We start from the raw sequence: 24,034 nt of genomic DNA on the forward strand, positions 1-24,034 counted from the left end.
AAGAATCATCAACATCAATACTTTTATTATTAAACTGCTGTTTGAAAATACAAGTTTACCCTTATCACCTCAGATGAATAGAAAATATAATGGCATCACTATTTGGTAACAGAGAATCAGAATAGACAACTGAAAAGCAGACCGCAATAGAATCATCCTCCACCCACCCTACAACAAGACAATGGTCTATTGACTGAGACGCACACACAATTCAGTTCTGGTACAGAGGTTATTTCCAATTATGGTTATGAACAATCCCTTTCAGGTTCTAACTTGTACGGAGGGCCATGTGGGACATTCAGCATGGCCAAGTTCTCTCCCTTACATGCACGCACACACACACACACACACACACACACACACACACACACGTCGCACACGCAACAAACACACTTACAGAGTGTATAAAAAAACGAAAACAAACAATCATGATGAAACAATAATGAGGTTTAAAAATAAAACACAGGCAATGAAACTTCTCCAAATGTGCTGATCGGTTTCAACTGTTTGTTGAAACTAGTTACTAGCTAGTTATACCTCTCTACTCCCTCCATCCTGCTCCTACCTCACCCCCTCCCTCGAACCCTACGCTCCCCGTCTGATATAAACATAGAGATCTGGGACAGACTGTTACCCCCGCCACCACCACCTCCCCTGGACAGCTCTAGAAGTCGCCCTTAGGCACAGATCTAGAGTAAACGTACCCTCCCCAAAACCATCTAAGATGGACCCATTATACAAACCTGGACAGTTCTGGAAGTCACAGATCTAGGATCAGCTTACCCTCCCCAAATCCTAACCGTAACCCCACCGTCCCCTTTGCTCCTCAGTCTATCTCTTGCCCCTCTTGTTTCCCACCGGGGGCTTCTTGAGCTGCAGCAGTGGACCTCCCGTGCCGAAGCCCGTGGCGGGAGGGTTGGAGACGCCAAACGTCAGGCCTGCAGACGCGTTGAGGCCGGGGTTACTGAAGTTAAACCCTGAACTACTACTGCTGCTACCAAAACCTGGAGAGAGAGAGAGAGAGAGTGAGTATGCTCACAGGGTGTGTCTGCTGAGACTCCCTCAAGAGAGCTTGCACGAGGTGAGGTGAGGTGTGGTGTGGTGAGGTGACGTGTGGTGAGATGTGGTGTGGCGAGTGTGTGTACCTGCGCTCAGGCTCCCTCCCGAGGGCTTGCTGGCGGAGGAGAAACCAAATGAGCCCCCCGTCGCAACCCCCCCGAAACCTGGACCCCCACCAAACACTGCAGGAGAGAGAGAGAGAGAGAGGGGGAGGGAGCCAAACTTTAGTAAGACACACACTAACTCTGCTTCTACTACATGACAGAGGGGGAGAGTTTAGCTTCATGGACACACACACACACTAACTGCAAGGGTGTGTGAGAAAGAGAGGGAGTTAAGCCTCTGTAATGACTCACTCACAAACAGGGTATACTGAGAGTAGACCAATGAGGAAAGAGCAGCTGGTATCCAAACAGGGTATACTGAGAGTAGACCAATGAGGAAAGAGCAGCTGGTATCCAAACAGGGTATACTGAGAGTAGACCAATGAGGAAAGAGCAGCTGGTATCCAAACAGGGTATACTGAGAGTAGACCAATGAGGAAAGAGCAGCTGGTATCCAAACGGGGTATACTGACAGTAGACCAATGAGGAAAGAGCAGCTGGTATCCAAACGGGGTATACTGACAGTAGACCAATGAGGAAAGAGCAGCTGGTATCCAAACAGGGTATACTGAGAGTAGACCAATGAGGAAAGAGCAGCTGGTATCCAAACAGGGTATACTGAGAGTAGACCAATGAGGAAAGAGCAGCTGGTATCCAAACAGGGTATACTGAGAGTAGACCAATGAGGAAAGAGCAGCTGGTATCCAAACAGGGTATACTGAGAGTAGACCAATGAGGAAAGAGCAGCTGGTATCCAAACAGGGTATACTGATAGTAGACCAATGAGGAAAGAGCAGCTGGTATCCAAACGGGGTATACTGAGAGTAGACCAATGAGGAAAGAGCAGCTGGTATCCAAACAGGGTATACTGAGAGTAGACCAATGAGGAAAGAGCAGCTGGTATCCAAACAGGGTATACTGATAGTAGACCAATGAGGAAAGAGCAGCAGGTATCCAATGAAGAGAGTAAAGCATAGAGACCCACACCACACCACAGCTACAGGCAGACTGTTTCAGCCCTAGATGGTGAAGAGCTTAAAAACTCAACACATCCATTCCCTAATACTGCCACCAGTCCTACACACGAGGAGGGGGAAGAGAGGGTGAGGAACAGAGGGAAGAGAGGGTGAGGAACAGAGGGAAGAGAGGGTGAGGAACAGAGGGAAGAGAGGGTGAGGAACAGAGGGAAGAGAGGGTGAGGAACAGAGGGAAGAGAGGGTGAGGAACAGAGGAAGTTAGAGAGAGAAAAAGAAAGAGATCAAGAGATGGTGAGAAACAGGGGGATAGTAAAAAGCAGGAGGAAGAGATAGATGGATGGGGATGAGAGGTAGTACCTCCGAGGCCTGATGAGCCCAAGCTAGAGCCCACTCCCGAGGCAAAGGGGTTTCCCAAGCCAGACCCCAGGGGCGCCTGGCTCCCTGAGACAGACAGAGAGAACACAGCTTACTCCTCTGTACTAAGAGACTGTCTGTTACTGAAGTCAAGTTCCCCCTCTCCTCTGCAATGTCAAGTGGTGGTATTGGCTGAGAGTGTGAACAGGACCCTGTGGATTAGTGCTTCTATATTACAGTTCATAAGACTACGGTAGTCTTCTCAGACTTCACTAAGCCCAAACTCATCTCCTCCCAACACTAACCTTATGATCACATCTAAGTTGTACCTCTTGATGTACCTAATCACTACAGATAGGCTATTTATTAGTGATAATGTAACTATGCGACTGTGGATAAATTTTCACAGATCAAATGGTAAAGGGCAATTCCACGGTAACAGAGTGATGCTGAGACTCAGATTTTTCTAAATGGATGTCAAACAAAAAACAATGATAGCAAAGTTAAACAAACCATACAACTCTATGCACACGGACGACTTTTAACCATTTCCACTAAACATTTTACAAAAAGGCATTGACAGTGCATTCGGAAAGTATTCAGACCCCTTCCCTTTTTCCACATTTTGTTACGTTACAGCCTTATTCGAAAATTGATTAAATTAATTTTTTGCCTCATCAATCTACACACAATACCCCATAATGAGAAAGCAAACAGGTTTTTTGAAAACTTTGCAATTAAAAAACTAAAACACTGAAATACCTTAACAAAAGTATTCAGACCCTTTGCTATGAGACTCAAAATTGAGCTGATCTGGAATGGCACACACCTGTCTATATAAGGTCCCACAGTTGACAGTGCATGTCAGAGCAAAAATCAAGCCATGAGGTCGAAGGAATTGTCCGTAGAGCTCCGAGACAGGATTGTGTCAAGGCACAGATCTGGGGAAGGGTACCAAAACATTTCTGCAGCATTGAAGGTCCCCAAGAACATTCTTAAATGGAAGAAGTTTGCAACCACCAAGACTTCTTAGAGCTGGCCGCCCGGCCAAACTGAGCAATCGGGGGAGAAGGGCCTTGGTCAGGGAGGTGAACAAGAACCTGATGGTCACTCTGACAGAGCGCCAGAGTTCCTCTGTGGAGATGGGAGAACCTCCCAGAAAGACAACCATCTGCAGCACTCCACCAATCAGGCCTTTATGGTAGAGTGGCCAGACGGAAGCCACTCCTCAGTAAAAAGGCACATGACAGCCCATTTTGAGTTTGCCAAAAGGCACCTAAAGGACTCTCAGACCATGAGTAACAAGGTTTTTTGGTCTGATGAAACCAAGATTAAACTCTTTGGCCTGAATGCCAAGCGTCACGTCTGGAGGAAACCTGGCACCATCCCTATGGTGAAGCATGGTGGTGGCAGCATCATGCTGTGGTGATCTTTATCAGCGGCAGGGACTGGGAGACTAGTCAGGATCAAGGGTAAGATGAACGGAGCAAAGTACAGAGAGATCCTTGATGAAAACCTGCTCCAGAGCACTCAGGACCTCAGACTTGGGCGAAGGTTCACCTTCCAACAGGACAACGACCCTAAGCACACAGCCAAGACAATGCAGGAGTGGCTTTGGGACAAGTCTTTGAATGTCCTTGAGTGGCCCAGCCAGAGCCAGGACTTGAACCCAATCGAACATCTCTGGAGAGACCTGAAAATAGCTGTGCAGCGACGCTCACCATCCAACCTGACAGAGCTTGAGAGGATCTGCAGAGAAGAATCTCCCCAAATACAGGTGTACCAAAGTTGTAGCGTCAAACCCAAGAAGACGAGCTGCCAAAGGTGCTTCAACAAAGTACTGAGTAAAGGGTCTGAATACTTATGTAAATGTGATTTCAGTTATTTATTTATTTTTAAATTAGCACACATTTCTACAAATCTGTTTTTGCTTTGTCATTATGGGGTATTGTGTGTAGATTAATGAGGGGAAAAAACAATGTAATCAATTTTAGAATAGGGCTGTAACAGAACAAAATGTGGAAAAAGTAAAAGGGTCTGAATACTTTCCGGATGCACTGTACTTGAACAGTTCAGAAGCAGTGGAAATTGTCAAGTCGTCCTTGTGCATAGAGCTGTATGGTTTGTTTAACTTTGCAATCATTGGTTTTTGTTTGACATCCATTTTGGAAGAATCGGAGTCTCAGCATCACTCTGGTGTGGTAGAAACATGGCTGCTAGTACTTTCACTCTGAACCTCAGGGCACCAGTCTTGTTTCTTTTTAGCGGTTCTCAAATTTGATTTTAGAGTTGCAGCCTCAGCTATCGTATTAGTTAATTATCTTAGATCTAATTGGGTTTTCTAAAATCTGTGATTTACCAGTCAAAAAGAAACAAGGACAAGGTCGCTCCTTTAAAAACTGATTTATTGTCAAATGAAAGTAATTCCACTTACATAAAACAGACACAGTTAAAGGACACAACCGATTGTTATTCCTAGCTGCTATGGTTGTATTTGATACGTTTTCAAGGTTCAAGATTCCAAGAGTGAAGGAACTAGCATGTGCCAGAAAAAAAATGCATCGCAAACAATTATTAATATGTCAAGTTTCAAAAAGGCACACAGTATTATATAGTGTCAGATATATGCATCATCAACAACAACAAGCATTGGAGATATATATACAGTGGGGAGAACAAGTATTTGATACACTGCCGATTCTGCAGGTTTTCCTACTTACAAAGCATGTAGAGGTCTGTAATTTTTATCATAGGTACACTTCAATTGTGAGAGACGGAATCTAAAACTAAAATCCAGAAAATCACATTGTATGATTTTTAAGTAATTAATTTGCATTTTATTGCATGACATAAGTATTTGATCACCTACCAACCAGTAAGAATTCCAGCTCTCACAGACCTGTTAGTTTTTCTTTAAGAAGCCATCCTGTTCTCCACTCATTACCTGTATTAACTGCACCTGTTTGAACTCGTTACCTGTATAAAAGACACCTGTCCACACACTCAATCAAACAGACTCCAACCTCTCCACAATGGCCAAGACCAGAGAGCTGTGTAAGGACATCAGGGATAAAATTGTAGACCTGCACAAGGCTGGGATGGGCTACAGGACAATAGGCAAGCAGCTTGGTGAGAAGGCAACAACTGTTGGCGCAATTATTAGAAAATGGAAGAAGTTCAAGATGACGGTCAATCACCCTCGGTCTGGGGCTCCATGCAAGATCTCACCTCGTGGGGCATCAATGATCATGAGGAAGGTGAGGGATCAGCCCAGAACTACACGGCAGGACCTGGTCAATGACCTGAAGAGAGCTGGGACCACAGTCTCAAAGAAAACCATTAGTAACACACTACGCCGTCATGGATTAAAATTCTGCAGCGCACGTAAGGTCCCCCTGCTCAAGCCAGCGCATGTCCAGGCCCGTCTGAAGTTTGCCAATGACCATCTGGATGATCCAGAGGAGGAATGGGAGAAGGTCATGTGGTCTGATGAGACAAAAATATAGCTTTTTGGTCTAAACTCCACTCGCCGTGTTTGGAGGAAGAAGAAGGATGAGTACAACCCCAAGAACACCATCCCAACCGTGAAGCATGGAGGTGGAAACATCATTCTTTGGGGATGCTTTTCTGCAAAGGGGACAGGACGACTGCACCGTATTGAGGGGAGGATGGCTGGGGCCATGAATCGCGAGATCTTGGCCAACAACCTCCTTCACTCAGTAAAAGCATTGAAGATGGGTCGTGGCTGGGTCTTCCAGCATGACAACGACCCGAAACACACAGCCAGGGCAACTAAGGAGTGGCTCCGTAAGAAGCATCTCAAGGTCCTGGAGTGGCCTAGCCAGTCTCCAGACCTGAACCCAATAGAAAATCTTTGGAGGGAGCTGAAGGTCCGTATTGCCCAGCGACAGCCCCGAAACCTGAAGAATCTGGAGAAGGTCTGTATGGAGGAGTGGGCCAAAATCCCTGCTGCAGTGTGTGCAAACCTGGTCAAGACCTACAGGAAACGTATGATCTCTGTAATTGCAAACAAAGGTTTCTGTACCAAATATTAAGTTATGCTTTTCTGATGTATCAAATACTTATGTCATGCAATAAAATGCAAATTAATTACTTAAAAATCATACAATGTGATTTTATGGATTTTTGTTTTAGATTCCGTCTCTCACAGTTGAAGTGTACCTATGATAAAAATTACAGACCTCTACATGCTTTGTAAGTAGGAAAACCTGCAAAATCGGCAGTGTATCAAATACTTGTTCTCCCCACTGTGTGTGTATATATATATATATACACACACACACACACACACACACACACACAACCGGTCAAAAGTTTTAGAACACCTACTCAGGGTTTTTCTTTATTTTTTACTATTTTCTACATTGTAGAATAATAGAAAACATCAAAACTATGAAATAACACATATGGAATCATGTAGCAACCAAAGTAAAAAATATATATATTTTATAGTTGCGATTCTTCAAATAGCCACCCTTTGCCTTGATGACAGCTTTGCACACTCTTGGCATTCTCTCAACCAGCTTCATGAGGAATGCTTTTCCAACAGTCTTGAAGGAGTTCCCACATACGCTAAGCACTTGTTGGCTGCTTTTCCTTCACTCTGCAGTCCGACTCATCCCAAACCATCTCAATTTGGTTGAGGTCGGGGGATTGTGGAGGCCAGGTCATCTGATGCAGCACTCCATCACTCTCCTTCTTGAAAAAATAGCCCTTACACAGCCTGGAGGTGTGTTGGGTCATTGTCCTGTTGAAAAACAAATGATAGTCCCACTAAGCCCAAACCAGATGGGATGGCGTATCGCTGCAGAATGCTGTGGTAGCCATGCTGGTTAAGTGTGCCTTGAATTCTAAATATATCACAGACAGTGTCACCAGCAACGCACCCCCACACCATAACACCTCCTCCTCTATGCTTTATGGTGGGAAATACACCACATCGCGTCTCACAAAGACATGGCGGTTTGAACCAAAGATCTCCAATTTGGACTCCAGACCAAAGGACAGATTTCCACCAGTCTAATGTCCATTGCTCGTGTTTCATGGCCCAAGCAAGTATCTTCTTATTATTGGTGTCCTTTAGTAGTGGTTTCTTTGCAGCAATTCGACCATGAAGGCCTGATTCACACGGTTTCCTCTGAACAGTTGATGTTGAGATGTGTATGTTACTTGAACTCTGTGAAGCATTTATTTGGGCTGCAATTTCTGAGGCTGGTAACTCTAATAAACGTATCCTCTGCAGCAGAGGTAACTCTGGGTCTTCCATTCCTGTGGCGGTCCCCATGAGAGCCAGTTTCATCATTGCGCTGGAGGGCTTTTGCGACTGCACTTGAAGAAACGTTCAAAGTTCTTGAGATTTTCCGGATTGACTGACCTTCATGTCTTAAAGTAATGATGGACTGTCGTTTCTCTTTGCTTATTTGAGCTGTTCTTGCCATAATATGGACTTGGTCTTTTACCAAATAGGGCTATCTTCTGTATACCCCCCCTACCTTGTCACAACACAACTGATTGGCTCAAACGCATTAAGAAGGAAAGAAATTCCACAAATTAACTTTTAACAAGGCACACCTGTTAATTGAAATGCATTCCAGGTGACTACCTAATGAAGCTGGTTGAGAGAATGCCAAGAGTGTGCAAAGCTGTCATCAAGGCAAAGGGTGACTACTTTGAAGAATCTCAAATATATTTTGATTTGTTTAACACTTTTTTTGGTTACAACATGATTCCATATGTGTTATTTCATAGTTTTGATGTCTTCACTATTATTCTACAACATAGAAAATAGTAAAAAGAAAAGAAAAATCCTTGAATGAGTAGGTTTGTCCAAACCTTTGACTGGTGAAATATATATATATATATATATATATATATATATATATATATATATATATATATATATATATATATATATATAGAGTAAACACATTGTTCTAAACAAATGCACTCTGAATCAGAGTGAAGATGAGGGGTGTGTTCAGTGATGTGACGTGTTCTATAAGTTGCAGATAGAAATGTAATGAATAGAGCCTACATGATTCCCTATTCTACATGAGAATCATATCACCTCTAAACAGAACACATTTCTATCTGAACATTCTGTAACGTCAAACCCTCCAGAACAGGCATCTGTGTTAGTAAACTGATCCAGTAGGGAAACTACACCCCCCCAGTCAATACCACCAGTGTTGAACATACTACATCCCAGAGCACCTCCCCTGGCTCTATGTAGCTAGCCCTGAGTCTGAACACCGAGTGGAGGGACAGTCTCTCAGCCAGTCAGTCCAACCACTACCAGTCTTCTGACCTCATAGAAGCCCTCAAAAAGTCCCAAGATTCATCAGTCCAGTTAGCCATCACTGTTACACTAATGGAAGTCTGCCATCTGCAGCAGCCCTATGAGTTTCAGAACCAATCACAGAGTTCCAGAACTAATCTACGAGTTCCAGTTCCACATTATCTACTCATTCTAGAATATTCAGAGTTCCAGAGTGGTTCTGGAACGTTAGCGTGAGATGGTGGACAGACAGACAGGTCAGTCCAGAGCAGCAGTTGGTTAATCTCAGAGCACAAATTGTCACTCGGAATACAGAAAAATTCTGATTCTTGGCACTAATGATCCCACTGCCCTTCCCCAAGCAGTCGGTACGAGCAGCAAGTTCACCGTCTCTCCCCTGCTAAACTAGCGAGTGGTGTATTAACACTGAAGCCCTTCTATTAAATAGAATGGATCATGAAACTAAAGAAAACTAGGTTCCCTCTGTACAGACTGTCATCAGCCCCTCTGCTATCTATTTCCTTGGGCTAGCTAGGCCTACATGGTAGAGCGCCCGCCAGTGTTAAATAGTGTGTGTAGGAAATACTGTTAAAATCACAATCATTATCTCAAAAGGTTATTGTACAATGCATAGTGATAAATTCAAAGTCGGATGGACTGTCAGGTAGAAGTGTGTGTTTAGACCAGGAGTGTCAAATTCCACGGAGGGCCTAGTGTCTGCATGTTTTTGGTTTGTCATTTCAATTAAGACCTAGACAACCAGGTGAGGGGAGTTCCTTACTAATTAGTGACCTTGATTCATCAATCAAGTACAAGGGAGGAGTGAAAACCCGCAGACACTCGGCCCTCCGTGGAATGAGTTTGACACGTGGTTTAGAACAGTGGTTGCCAACCTTTTTCGGTTACTGTACCACCAACTGAATTTTGCTCTGCCCGGAGTACCCCCTCATGTGCATTTTACCAGTAACCCTATGGACTCCGTGGAGTCTTCTCAAGTACCCCCTGTGGATAGTCCAAGTACCCCTGGTTGGGAACCACTGGTTTAGACCAGTGCTGCCCAACCCTCTTCCTGGAGATCTACTGTCCTGTAGGTTTTCAGTCCTACCCTCTTCCTGGAGATCTACTGTCCTGTAGGTTTTCAGTCCAACCCTCTTCCTGGAGATCTACTGTCCTGTAGGTTTTCAGTCCAACCCTCTTCCTGGAGATCTACGGTCCTGTAGGTTTTCAGTCCAACCCTCTTCCTGGAGATCTACTGTCCTGTAGGTTTTCAGTCCAACCCTCTTCCTGGAGATCTACTGTCCTGTAGGTTTTCAGTCCAACCCTCTTCCTGGAGATCTACTGTCCTGTATGTTTTCAGTCCAACCCTCTTCCTGGAGATCTACTGTCCTGTAGGTTTTCAGTCCAACCGTCTTCCTGGAGATCTACTGTCCTGGAGGTTTTCAGTCCAACCCTTTTCCTGGAGATCTACTGTCCTGTAGGTTTTCAGTCCAACCCTCTTCCTGGAGATCTACTGTCCTGTAGGTTTTCAGTCCAACCCTCTTCCTGGAGATCTACTGTCCTGTAGGTTTTCAGTCCAACCCTCTACCTGGAGATCTACTGTCCTGTAGGTTTTCAGTCCAACCCTCTTCCTGGAGAACTACTGTCCTGTAGGTTTTCAGTCCAACCCTCTTCCTGGAGATCTACTGTCCTGTAGGTTTTCAGTCCAACCCTCTTCCTGGAGATCTACTGTCCTGTAGGTTTTCAGTCCAACCCTCTTCCTGGAGATCTACTGTCCTGTAGGTTTTCAGTCCAACCCTCTTCCTGGAGATCTACTGTCCTGTAGGTTTTCAGTCCAACCCTCTTCCTGGAGATCTACTGTCCTGTAGGTTTTCAGTCCAACCCTCTTCCTGGAGATCTACTGTCCTGTAGGTTTTCAGTCCAACCCTCTTCCTGGAGATCTACTGTCCTGTAGGTTTTCAGTCCAACCCTCTTCCTGGAGAACTACTGTCCTGGAGGTTTTCAGTCCAACCCTAACTTAGCGTATCTGATTCAGCTAGTTAAGGTTTTGTTGAGCAGCTAATAAGTAGAATCAGGTGTGTTAAATTAGGGTTGGACTGAAAACCCACAGGACGGTAGATCTCCAGGAAGAGGGTTGGATGGAAAACCCACAGGACGGTAGATCTCCAGGAAGAGGGTTGGATGGAAAACCCACAGGACGGTAGATCTCCAGGAAGAGGGTTGGATGGAAAACCCACAGGACGGTAGCTCTCCAGGAAGAGGGTTGGACTGAAAACCCACAGGACGGTAGCTCTCCAGGAAGAGGGTTGGACTGAAAACCTACAGGACAGTAGATCTCCAGGAAGAGGGTTGGACTGAAAACCCACAGGACGGTAGATCTCCAGGAAGAGGGTTGGACTGAAAACCTACAGGACAGTAGATCTCCAGGAAGAGGGTTGGATGGAAAACCCACAGGACGGTAGCTCTCCAGGAAGAGGGTTGGATGGAAAACCCACAGGACAGTAGCTCTCCAGGAAGAGGGTTGGACTGAAAACCCACAGGACGGTAGATCTCCAGGAAGAGGGTTGGACAGCCCTGGTTAAGACTATACAATGATCATTACCAGCTAAGGCAGTCAATGTTCTGTCTACAATGCAAATGCATTCATACAGACACACACACACACACCTGGCCACTTTAGCAACCAGAGCCTGCTATTATTGCTATGACAACTCCATGGTAATTTAAGATACTGCCATGGTTACAAAAAGGGATTAATTTCTTTAACACTTCAAATCTTCAACTGAAATTAAAACACCAAATGACCTCTTCTGTATGACCTGTACAGTAAGTCAGCGTTCCCCAACTCCGGTCCTCCAGTTTTCCCCAACAGTACATATTTTTCTTATGGCCCCAGACAAGCACACCTGATTCTACTTGTCAACTAATCATCAAGCCCTTGATAAGTTGAATCAGGTGTTTTTGTCCCTGGCTACAACAAAAATGTGTACTGATGGGGATACTGGAGGACCGGAGTTGGGAACCGCTGCAGTATTTGACACTATATTATTTTAACACTAGACAAGGGCTGTCCAACCCTCTTCCTGGAGATCTACTGTCCTGTAGGTTTTCAGTCCAACCCTCTTCCTGGAGATCTACTGTCCTGTAGGTTTTCAGTCCAACCCTCTTCCTGGAGAACTACTGTCCTGTAGGTTTTCAGTCCAACCCTCTTCCTGGAGAACTACTGTCCTGTAGGTTTTCAGTCCAACCGTCTTCCTGGAGATCTACTGTCCTGTAGGTTTTCAGTCCAACCCTCTTCCTGGAGAACTACTGTCCTGGAGGTTTTCAGTCCAACCCTAACTTAGCATATCTGATTCAGCTAGTTAAGGTCTTGTTGAGCAGCTAATAAGTAGAATCAGGTGTGTTAAATTAGGGTTGGACTGAAAACCCACAGGACGGTAGATCGCCAGGAAGAGGTTTGGGCAGCCCTGCACTAGGCTATACACCCCTCAAACTCAACTCTGGACCACGAAGCCAGTTCCACTGTGTTTTCCATTGTTGCCCTCTAATCAGGGACTGATTTAGATCTGGGACACCAGGTGTGTGCAATTAACTATCAGGTAGAACAGAAAACCAGCAGGCTCCGGACCTCGTAGGGTAAGAGTTGAATACCCCTGCTATACACCAGGGGTGTCAAACTCATTCCATGGAGGGCCCAGTGTCTGCAGGTTTTTGGTTTGTCATTTCAATTAAGACCTAGACAACCAGGTGAGGGGAGTTCCTTACTAATTAGTGACCTTAATTCATCAATCAAGTACAAGGGATGTGCGAAAACCTGCAGACACTCGGCCCTCCGTGGAATGAGTTTGACATGTGCGATACACTGTCAGTCTAACTTCTAAGTGTGTATCAAGGCAGACTGCTACCACATAGTGAAAGCAACTTCACTGTTTTAGAAAACACACACTGTGGTCCTCATTTAAACCAGTTTGTACAATCCCCCTAAAAAAACAGTTGACCCAATTTTCGAACTAAACCGATTTTGGACACCTAACGGATGACAGATCACACTCACTTGGCACCACCACATTATACCACTCCATACTAAGATATTTTATTCTCAATAAAACCAAACTATTTCAGCTACACAACAAAGTACCGTCATTAAATATATATTAAAATTGAGACTGAACCCAAAGACATTGCAGCCTCCAGGTTCAGTTATTTAAAGGATTATATTCTAGAGTCTGTCTGGGACAGATCTGAGAGCTGTGAATGAGTACTACCTTTCCGTCTCATCTCCAGTAATCTCCACACGCTTTCATTTTAGTTCCCATCCCTCCTTTTCTCCAGTAGAGGAAAAAGCCCCACTGAGGTAATGCTAAGTGCTTCTCTTGAATTGGAAATGTTTTTTTTTTTTGCATATCCCAACTCTTCTCAAGAGAAGGGTCACGGCCAAGGTATGCCATTATCAAGTAGGGTCCGATTTTTCACCTTTCCAGCTTGGGGATTCAAACTAGCGACCTTTCGGTTACTGGCCCAACGCTCTAACCGCTGGGCTACCTGCCGAATAATGGTTGCTAGGTTTCTGGACAGGCATTTTCAACGAAGAGCCTGCTAGAGACACTCATGATAACTCCACACACCTATAACCTATAGCGCCAAACCACAGGGGAAATAACTGAAAAGGGTTTGGCGCTTGCTATGCTGCTTTCAGATGTTCTTCTTCTGATCCTCCAGCTCTCCGGAGAAAGAAAAGAAACCAAACAAAAAGTTTGGCTACATTGCTTTTCATTCTCCTCTATCCCCCTCAGTCTCCCTCCTCCCCTCCCTCTGTCAGACTGAAGGGTTGGTAAGGTGAAAGGTCAAAGATGAGGGGTCAGGGTTCTAGAACTTGAAGGCGGAGTTCAGACCTGGTCCGGGCTGCTGCTGGCTCAGCGTGGCTGCCATGGCGACCGCTGCCGCGTTAGGGACACTGCTGAACGGGGCGGGGCCGATGGTGATGCGTGGGGCGCTCTTCCACTTCTTACTGGCCACCCGCTTGGACTCAAAAACATCTGTGGAGTCCTCCAGGAAGGCCCGGCGGTATCCCAGGTACTGCTGCTTCAGGATCTACCACAGAGGAAGAACCTCAATCACTTCATCTCCAGACACCACGGAGAATGAACCTCAATCACTTCATTCAAAATACTTTATTTCTGTAGCTCTTGATGATTTGTCACAGAGCAGTCAACAGTGATGTTGTTAGTGACCTGGAGGACTTACCTTGACGTTCTCATGTACTGACTGGAGCTGAGCAGCCAGACACACAAACGTCTGGTACAACTTCTGCATGGCCAGCGACAGATCTATACACACAATACAAAGACAGAAAGACACAAACACACACAGTATGAAGAGTCATGAGTCTATGTGTCTCACCCTGTGGTGTGAAGTGTGATCCACTGCCTTGTGTAGAGAGGTGTGTGTCTCACCCCGTGGTGTGAAGTGTGATCCACTGCCTTGTGTAGAGAGGTGTGTGTCTCACCCTGTGGTGTGAAGTGTGATCCACTGCCTTGTGTAGAGAGGTGTGTGTCTCACCCTGTGGTGTGAAGTGTAATCCACTGCCTTGTGTAGAGAGGTGTGTGTCTCACCCTGTGGTGTGAAGTGTGATCCACTGCCTTGTGTAGAGAGGTGATTCTCCAGTTCCTCTATCTGCTGTCTGTACTGCTGCAGCTGGACCTCAAACTGATCCACTAAACACCGGAAATAACTACACACACACACAGACAGACAGACAGACATAAAGAAAGAGAGACAGAGACAGAAAGACAAACAGAAAGAGAGACAAACAGAGAGAGAGAGAGACAGGATTCAACTTATTAGGGATAAAATGCAGTTCATGAATCTATGTGGTCCTAAAGCAAAAAGGGCTATGGTAAGTTCAGGGGGATATAACAATGATGGTGATGGGAGTTCTCACTCATAGGGAGCTGCGTTTTCGTGTTGGAGTCCAGGGGGAGTCTTCTGAGTCCGCAGAGCTATGTCTGCATTCTTCAACTCCTAGACGGGGGACGGGGGACGGGGAGAAAGAGAAGACCATCAAGACCAGCAACACTAAAAGGGAAAATGTGTTTTGATCCTGAATTCCTCAAAGGACAATGTGACCTCAGTGAGTGTGTACCTGTGCGGTCTCCATCTTCAGTTTGTCTATAGCCAGGGCGTTTCTCTGTAGTCCCGAGGAACTGACAGACAGCAGCTGTTTGAGACTCTTGATGTCATCCTGAACCTTCAGCATGGCTTTAGAAGACATCCTGCTGATCTCCTCATGAACCTCCTTCTGCTCCTTCACAAACTTCCTACAGGACGGTAGAAATGACCAAAGATATTGTTAGAGATGTGCGTAGACACACGCACATGATGACGCACGACTTCTTCACTTACTGAAAGTGGTCTACATCCTGACAGATGACTGGAGGCAAGTTTTCATCTTTCAACGCTTTACTGTCCCTGAAAGAGAGAGCCAGAAACCCATTATGACAACCATAATTAGCAACTACAATCAGTCATTGGTCGCACTGTGGACTCTTATTGGTCCAGACAGGTGTCAGTCAGTAGGACTTACTGTGGGCTGGCCCCTGATGATTTGTCGCTCTTCTTTTCTGAGGAGATGCTGAAGTCAACTCCGCCCAGTCCAAGGCTGGGGGCCGCTGAGACCCCCGTGGAGGTAGAGACCAGGGAACCTAACATCAACCCCCCTGATCCGAGAGTGGTCTGGGCCAGACCTGGAAACACACACAAGGGTTAACACAAATAAACATGCTGACACAAACACACATACAGAAACACAACCACACAAATGTGTTAGTCCCATACAAACCTAACGCTAACCCCAGTCCTCCCAGAGTGGACTGGCCCAGACCTAAGACCAACACATAATACAAAGTGTGACAAACACACCAAAAGTATTAGAAAAAACAGACAGATCATACACTACCTCTAAATAAGGATAGTAGTGACAGATACAGATAAGAGATAGGGGGATGATGAGTGACCCAGAGACAGAGAGAGATGTAGTTAACTAACCAGTAGGAGTCATGTTAGAGGACAGATAGAGATGTAGTTAACTAACCAGTAGGAGTCATGTTAGAGAACAGACAGATAGAGATGTAGCTAACTAACCAGTAGGAGTCATGTTAGAGGACAGACAGATAGAGATGTAGTTAACTAACCAGTAGGAGCCATGTTAGAGAACAGACAGATAGAGATGTAGCTAACTAACCAGTAGGAGTCATGTTAGAGGACAGACAGATAGAGATGTAGTTAACTAACCAGTAGGAGTCATGTTAGAGGACAGATAGAGATGTAGTTAACTAACCAGTAGGAGTCATGTTAGAGGACAGATATAGATGTAGTTAACTAACCAGTAGGAGTCATGTTAGAGGACAGACAGAGAGAGATGTAGTTAACTAACCAGTAGGAGCCATGTTAGAAAACAGACAGAGAGAGATGTAGTTAACTAACCAGTAGGAGTCATGTTAGAGGACAGACAGATAGAGATGTAGTTAACTAACCAGTAGGAGTCATGTTAGAGGACAGACAGAGAGAGATGTAGTTAACTAACCAGTAGGAGTCATGTTAGAGGACAGACAGATAGAGATGTAGTTAACTAACCAGTAGGAGTCATGTTAGAGGACAGACAGATAGAGATGTAGTTAACTAACCAGTAGGAGTCATGTTAGAGAACAGACAGATAGAGATGTAATTAACTAACCAGTAGGAGTCATGTTAGAGGACAGACAGATAGAGATGTAGTTAACTAACCAGTAGGAGCCATGTTAGAGAACAGACAGATAGAGATGTAGTTAACTAACCAGTAGGAGTCATGTTAGAGGACAGACAGAGAGAGATGTAGTTAACTAACCAGTAGGAGCCATGTTAGAAAACAGACAGAGATGTGTAGTTAACTAACCAGTAGGAGTCATGTTAGAAAACAGACAGAGATGTGTAGTTAACTAACCAGTAGGAGCCATGTTAGAGAACAGACAGATAGAGATGTAGTTAACTAACCAGTAGGAGCCATGTTAGAGGACAGACAGAGAGAGATGTAGTTAACTAACCAGTAGGAGTCATGTTAGAGGACAGATAGAGATGTAGTTAACTAACCAGTAGGAGCCATGTTAGAGGACAGACAGATAGAGATGTAGTTAACTAACCAGTAGGAGTCCTGTTAGAGGACAGACAGATAGAGATGTAGTTAACTAACCAGTAGGAGTCATGTTAGAGGACAGACAGAGAGAGATGTAGTTAACTAACCAGTAGGAGTCATGTTAGAGGACAGACAGATAGAGATGTGTAGTTAACTAACCAGTAGGAGTCCTGTTAGAGGACAGACGGATAGAGATGTAGTTAACTAACCAGTAGGAGTCATGTTAGAGAACAGACAGATAGAGATGTAGTTAACTAACCAGTAGGAGTCATGTTAGAGGACAGACAGAGAGAGATGTAGTTAACTAACCAGTAGGAGTCCTGTTAGAGGACAGACAGATAGAGATGTAGTTAACTAACCAGTAGGAGCCATGTTAGAGAACAGACAGATAGAGATGTAGTTAACTAACCAGTAGGAGTCATGTTAGAGGACAGACAGAGAGAGATGTAGTTAACTAACCAGTAGGAGCCATGTTAGAAAACAGACAGAGATGTGTAGTTAACTAACCAGTAGGAGTCATGTTAGAAAACAGACAGAGATGTGTAGTTAACTAACCAGTAGGAGCCATGTTAGAGAACAGACAGATAGAGATGTAGTTAACTAACCAGTAGGAGCCATGTTAGAGGACAGACAGAGAGAGATGTAGTTAACTAACCAGTAGGAGTCATGTTAGAGGACAGATAGAGATGTAGTTAACTAACCAGTAGGAGCCATGTTAGAGGACAGACAGATAGAGATGTAGTTAACTAACCAGTAGGAGTCCTGTTAGAGGACAGACAGATAGAGATGTAGTTAACTAACCAGTAGGAGTCATGTTAGAGGACAGACAGAGAGAGATGTAGTTAACTAACCAGTAGGAGTCATGTTAGAGGACAGACAGATAGAGATGTGTAGTTAACTAACCAGTAGGAGTCCTGTTAGAGGACAGACGGATAGAGATGTAGTTAACTAACCAGTAGGAGTCATGTTAGAGAACAGACAGATAGAGATGTAGTTAACTAACCAGTAGGAGTCATGTTAGAGGACAGACAGAGATGTGTAGTTAACTAACCAGTAGGAGCCATGTTAGAGGACAGACAGAGAGAGATGTAGTTAACTAACCAGTAGGAGTCATGTTAGAGAACAGACAGAGATGTGTAGTTAACTAACCAGTAGGAGCCATGTTAGAGGACAGACAGAGAGAGATGTAGTTAACTAACCAGTAGGAGTCATGTTAGAGGACAGACAGATAGAGATGTAGTTAACTAACCAGTAGGAGCCATGTTAGAGGACAGACAGATAGAGATGTAGTTAACTAACCAGTAGGAGTCATGTTAGAGGACAGACAGAGAGAGATGTAGTTAACTAACCAGTAGGAGCCATGTTAGAGAACAGACAGAGATGTAGTTAACTAACCAGTAGGAGCCATGTTAGAGAACAGACAGAGATGTAGTTAACTAACCAGTAGGAGTCATGTTAGAGGACAGACAGAGAGAGATGTAGTTAACTAACCAGTAGGAGTCATGTTAGAAAACAGACAGAGAGAGATGTAGTTAACTAACCAGTAGGAGTCATGTTAGAGGACAGACAGAGAGAGATGTAGTTAACTAACCAGTAGGAGTCATGTTAGAGAACAGACAGATAGAGATGTAGTTAACTAACCAGTAGGAGTCATGTTAGAGGACAGACAGATAGAGATGTAGTTAACTAACCAGTAGGAGTCATGTTAGAGGACAGACAGATAGAGATGTAGTTAACTAACCAGTAGGAGTCATGTTAGAGGACAGACAGATAGAGATGTAGTTAACTAACCAGTAGGAGTCATGTTAGAGGACAGACAGACAGAGATGTAGTTAACTAACCAGTAGGAGCCATGTTAGAGGACAGACAGATGAGAGATGTAGTTAACTAACCAGTAGGAGCCATGTTAGAGGACAGACAGAGATGTGTAGTTAACTAACCAGTAGGAGTCATGTTAGAGGACAGACAGATAGAGATGTAGTTAACTAACCAGTAGGAGTCATGTTAGAGGACAGACAGAGAGATGTAGTTAACTAACCAGTAGGAGTCATGTTAGAGGACAGACAGATAGAGATGTAGTTAACTAACCAGTAGGAGCCATGTTGAGAGGACAGACAGATAGAGATGTAGTTAACTAACCAGTAGGAGCCATGTTAGAGGACAGACAGATAGAGATGTAGTTAACTAACCAGTAGGAGCCATGTTAGAGGACAGACAGATAGAGATGTAGTTAACTAACCAGTAGGAACCATGTTAGAGAACAGACAGAGAGAGATGTAGTTAACTAACCAGTAGGAGTCATGTTAGAGGACAGACAGATAGAGATGTAGTTAACTAACCAGTAGGAGCCATGTTAGAGGACAGACAGAGATGTGTAGTTAACTAACCAGTAGGAGCCATGTTAGAGAACAGACAGATAGAGATGTAGTTAACTAACCAGTAGGAGTCATGTTAGAAAACAGACAGAGAGAGATGTAGTTAACTAACCAGTAGGAGTCATGTTAGAAAACAGACAGAGAGAGATGTAGTTAACTAACCAGTAGGAGTCATGTTAGAGGACAGACAGAGAGAGATGTAGTTAACTAACCAGTAGGAGTCATGTTAGAGAACAGACAGATAGAGATGTAGTTAACTAACCAGTAGGAGTCATGTTAGAGGACAGACAGATAGAGATGTAGTTAACTAACCAGTAGGAGTCATGTTAGAGGACAGACAGATAGAGATGTAGTTAACTAACCAGTAGGAGTCATGTTAGAGAACAGACAGATAGAGATGTAGTTAACTAACCAGTAGGAGTCATGTTAGAGGACAGACAGAGAGAGATGTGTAGTTAACTAACCAGTAGGAGCCATGTTAGAAAACAGACAGAGATGTGTAGTTAACTAACCAGTAGGAGTCATGTTAGAAAACAGATAGAGATGTGCAGTTAACTAACCAGTAGGAGCCATGTTAGAGAACAGACAGATAGAGATGTAGTTAACTAACCAGTAGGAGCCATGTTAGAGGACAGACAGAGAGAGATGTAGTTAACTAACCAGTAGGAGTCATGTTAGAGGACAGATAGAGATGTGTAGTTAACTAACCAGTAGGAGCCATGTTAGAGGACAGACAGATAGAGATGTAGTTAACTAACCAGTAGGAGTCCTGTTAGAGGACAGACAGATAGAGATGTAGTTAACTAACCAGTAGGAGCCATGTTAGAGGACAGACAGATAGAGATGTAGTTAACTAACAGAGGAGCAGGTGGACAGATAGGTAGTCATGTTAGAGGACAGACGGAGAGAGATGTAGTTAACTAACCAGTAGGAGTCATGTTAGAGAACAGACAGATAGAGATGTAGTTAACTAACCAGTAGGAGCCATGTTAGAGGACAGACAGAGATGTAGTTAACTAACCAGTAGGAGCCATGTTAGAGGACAGACAGAGAGAGATGTAGTTAACTAACCAGTAGGAGTCATGTTAGAAAACAGACAGAGAGAGATGTAGTTAACTAACCAGTAGGAGTCATGTTAGAGGACAGACAGAGAGAGATGTAGTTAACTAACCAGTAGGAGTCATGTTAGAGAACAGACAGATAGAGATGTAGTTAACTAACCAGTAGGAGTCATGTTAGAGGACAGACAGATAGAGATGTAGTTAACTAACCAGTAGGAGTCATGTTAGAGGACAGACAGATAGAGATGTAGTTAACTAACCAGTAGGAGTCATGTTAGAGGACAGACAGATAGAGATGTAGTTAACTAACCAGTAGGAGTCATGTTAGAGGACAGACAGACAGAGATGTAGTTAACTAACCAGTAGGAGCCATGTTAGAGGACAGACAGATAGAGATGTAGTTAACTAACCAGTAGGAGCCATGTTAGAGGACAGACAGAGATGTGTAGTTAACTAACCAGTAGGAGTCATGTTAGAGGACAGACAGATAGAGATGTAGTTAACTAACCAGTAGGAGTCATGTTAGAGGACAGACAGAGAGAGATGTAGTTAACTAACCAGTAGGAGTCATGTTAGAGGACAGACAGATAGAGATGTAGTTAACTAACCAGTAGGAGCCATGTTAGAGGACAGACAGATAGAGATGTAGTTAACTAACCAGTAGGAGCCATGTTAGAGGACAGACAGATAGAGATGTAGTTAACTAACCAGTAGGAGCCATGTTAGAGGACAGACAGATAGAGATGTAGTTAACTAACCAGTAGGAACCATGTTAGAGAACAGACAGAGAGAGATGTAGTTAACTAACCAGTAGGAGTCATGTTAGAGGACAGACAGATAGAGGTGTAGTTAACTAACCAGTAGGAGCCATGTTAGAGGACAGACAGAGATGTGTAGTTAACTAACCAGTAGGAGCCATGTTAGAGAACAGACAGATAGAGATGTAGTTAACTAACCAGTAGGAGTCATGTTAGAAAACAGACAGAGAGAGATGTAGTTAACTAACCAGTAGGAGTCATGTTAGAGGACAGACAGAGAGAGATGTAGTTAACTAACCAGTAGGAGTCATGTTGAGAGAACAGACAGATAGAGATGTAGTTAACTAACCAGTAGGAGTCATGTTAGAGGACAGACAGATAGAGATGTAGTTAACTAACCAGTAGGAGTCATGTTAGAGGACAGACAGATAGAGATGTAGTTAACTAACCAGTAGGAGTCATGTTAGAGGACAGACAGATAGAGATGTAGTTAACTAACCAGTAGGAGTCATGTTAGAAAACAGACAGAGAGAGATGTAGTTAACTAACCAGTAGGAGCCATGTTAGAGGACAGACAGAGAGAGATGTAGTTAACTAACCAGTAGGAGCCATGTTAGAGGACAGACAGAGAGAGATGTAGTTAACTAACCAGTAGGAGTCATGTTAGAAAACAGACAGATAGAGATGTAGTTAACTAACCAGTAGGAGCCATGTTAGAGAACAGACAGATAGAGATGTAGTTAACTAACCAGTAGGAGTCATGTTAGAGAACAGACAGATAGAGATGTGTAGTTAACTAACCAGTAGGAGCCATGTTAGAGGACAGACAGAGAGAGATGTAGTTAACTAACCAGTAGGAGCCATGTTAGAGGACAGACAGAGAGAGATGTAGTTAACTAACCAGTAGGAGTCATGTTAGAAAACAGACAGAGAGAGATGTAGTTAACTAACCAGTAGGAGCCATGTTAGAGGACAGACAGAGAGAGATGTAGTTAACTAACCAGTAGGAGCCATGTTAGAGGACAGACAGAGAGAGATGTAGTTAACTAACCAGTAGGAGTCATGTTAGAAAACAGACAGAGAGAGATGTAGTTAACTAACCAGTAGGAGCCATGTTAGAGGACAGACAGAGAGAGATGTAGTTAACTAACCAGTAGGAGTCATGTTAGAGGACAGACAGAGAGAGATGTAGTTAACTAACCAGTAGGAGCCATGTTAGAGGACAGACAGAGAGAGATGTAGTTAACTAACCAGTAGGAGCCATGTTAGAGAACAGACAGAGATGTGTAGTTAACTAACCAGTAGGAGCCATGTTAGAGGACAGACAGAGATGTGTAGTTAACTAACCAGTAGGAGCCATGTTAGAGAACATACTGGAACCCAACGATAGACCTGTGGAAGGGGCTGTACTCGCGGCTACACCCCCTAGGTTGAGAGCAAATCCTGTAGCTCCTTGATGTGGAGTGGTGGAGGTGAGGACGGAGCCTAGCGTCAGTCCTGCCCCTGTGGGGGCCGAGGCTGCTGCAGTGAGGGAGAAGGGTTGGGCCGAGGCAGACGGTTTATTGAAGGCCATACTGAAGCCTGTGGTGGGGGCTGTAGAGGTTGCTGGGACACCTGGGAGAGACAACAGAAAAGAGTGAGGTTAAAGGTAGATTCAACCGTATGACATCATCGCACACAGACATCAACGAGAACAAATTCATCTGCAGAGACTGCAACTATTGGTTTGTCACGCTAAGGCTCAAATTGGGATCAGCCAATGGTAGGCGTGGAAGTCATGACAGATGTGTAGCTACGTTGACAGAAAACTCACCTAACGTAAAGCCTTGGGTGGGTGCCGCAGCTCCTGTAGCAAAACAAGAACAACTCCATAACTACAATAATCACCTACACATAAATCTATGTGATGTCTGTGCATTTCTTTGTGCTTTGGTGGAAGAAACAACAAGCATGAGGCAGGTCTGCAGTGGGAGAGATACAGGCAATATTGAAACGTGTGTGTACATACCTGAGGCAGGAGTATTAAAGGAGAACCCCCCAGTAGGTTTCTGTGCGAACAGGGACCCCCCCAGGCCCAGAGAAGAGGTGGTGGTGGTGGAGGCTGGGGTGGGGGCTGCAGTACCCAGAGCTCCACCCAGAGTAAACCCACCCATACCTGCTGTAGCTGGAGTACTAGGAGAGAGTGAGGAGACAATAAGAGGGAATGAGAGGGAGGAGAGAAGTACAAAACATTACATGACTATGCAGTATGCCTCACCTTTTACTGACATATTACAGATGTTATGTCACTGTCACAAACAATGTCTATCTGCGCTGATGTTGAATGGGTATAGTAAGGATGGCATAGCAAAGCCCCAAGTCTAAAACCCACACTGATAATAAACAATCACACAGACTCTCTCTCTCACAAACACACACACTTTCAGATGAGAAACACAACAAGTAGTTGACGTATCCATAACACGTGGTAGTTAGCCGTTGATCAAGACTCTCAGTTCCATTACACATAAGAGTCATTGGAGGAAGGAGTCTTCTGTAGGGGGGTGTTTTGCGGTACGGTTTTGATAGTATAAGGACTTTATCTTTCATATCATCTTGAAATAATTTTCTAAAAAGAAAAGGTTAAATTGATACACCTTTATAGGGTTAGGATTCCCACATAGCCATATTTCCATGTTACAGCGCTTGTTTACGGAAAACGGACGGAAGACAAGAGTGGACTACCTGTACTAATTAGCTATTTGCGTCTCCTAACGTCTGTGGCAACGGAAGACATATGCCACAAATGTTGTCACTGAAAAATACTGTCGCTGCAACTGTTAAAACAGTAAGTGTGTATTTTGCATTTGTGAAATTATTGATATGAAAGTAGAGGGATTTATGT

At 44.2% G+C, this 24,034-nt stretch overlaps 2 protein-coding genes across 5 annotated transcripts in view; one reads left to right on the forward strand and one right to left on the reverse strand.

Annotated features, from left to right (window-relative positions):
- LOC121569329 (nucleoporin p58/p45) overlaps positions 1 to 24,034 on the reverse strand; it is a 24,894-nt gene continuing 860 nt past the window's right edge. For 2 of the 4 annotated variants that reach the window (XM_041880196.2, XM_041880200.2), the window contains exons 2-15: positions 23,159 to 23,322; positions 22,964 to 22,996; positions 22,498 to 22,764; positions 15,628 to 15,669; positions 15,373 to 15,532; positions 15,192 to 15,257; positions 14,932 to 15,106; positions 14,731 to 14,810; positions 14,402 to 14,520; positions 14,034 to 14,116; positions 13,682 to 13,880; positions 2,498 to 2,581; positions 1,146 to 1,241; positions 1 to 1,004 (exon numbers count right to left, since the gene is read on the reverse strand). In XM_041880196.2, coding sequence (XP_041736130.1) covers positions 832 to 1,004; positions 1,146 to 1,241; positions 2,498 to 2,581; positions 13,682 to 13,880; positions 14,034 to 14,116; positions 14,402 to 14,520; positions 14,731 to 14,810; positions 14,932 to 15,106; positions 15,192 to 15,257; positions 15,373 to 15,532; positions 15,628 to 15,669; positions 22,498 to 22,764; positions 22,964 to 22,996; positions 23,159 to 23,322 — 1,741 coding nt within the window. In that variant the 3' untranslated portion in view covers positions 1 to 831. The remainder of the gene's footprint in view (positions 1,005 to 1,145; positions 1,242 to 2,497; positions 2,582 to 13,681; positions 13,881 to 14,033; positions 14,117 to 14,401; positions 14,521 to 14,730; positions 14,811 to 14,931; positions 15,107 to 15,191; positions 15,258 to 15,372; positions 15,533 to 15,627; positions 15,670 to 22,497; positions 22,765 to 22,963; positions 22,997 to 23,158; positions 23,323 to 24,034) is intronic. The other 2 variants (XM_041880198.2, XM_041880199.2) reach the window with 2 other exon arrangements.
- The window catches only part of LOC121569328 (myotubularin-related protein 6), a 20,955-nt gene continuing 20,623 nt past the window's right edge, over positions 23,703 to 24,034 (forward strand). Inside the window, exon 1 of the mRNA XM_045221393.1 lies at positions 23,703 to 23,977. Coding sequence (XP_045077328.1) covers positions 23,927 to 23,977 — 51 coding nt within the window. The 5' untranslated portion in view covers positions 23,703 to 23,926. The remainder of the gene's footprint in view (positions 23,978 to 24,034) is intronic.

Source organism: Coregonus clupeaformis, chromosome 7, assembly GCF_020615455.1.
Source record: "Coregonus clupeaformis isolate EN_2021a chromosome 7, ASM2061545v1, whole genome shotgun sequence".
NCBI lineage: Eukaryota > Metazoa > Chordata > Actinopteri > Salmoniformes > Salmonidae > Coregonus > Coregonus clupeaformis.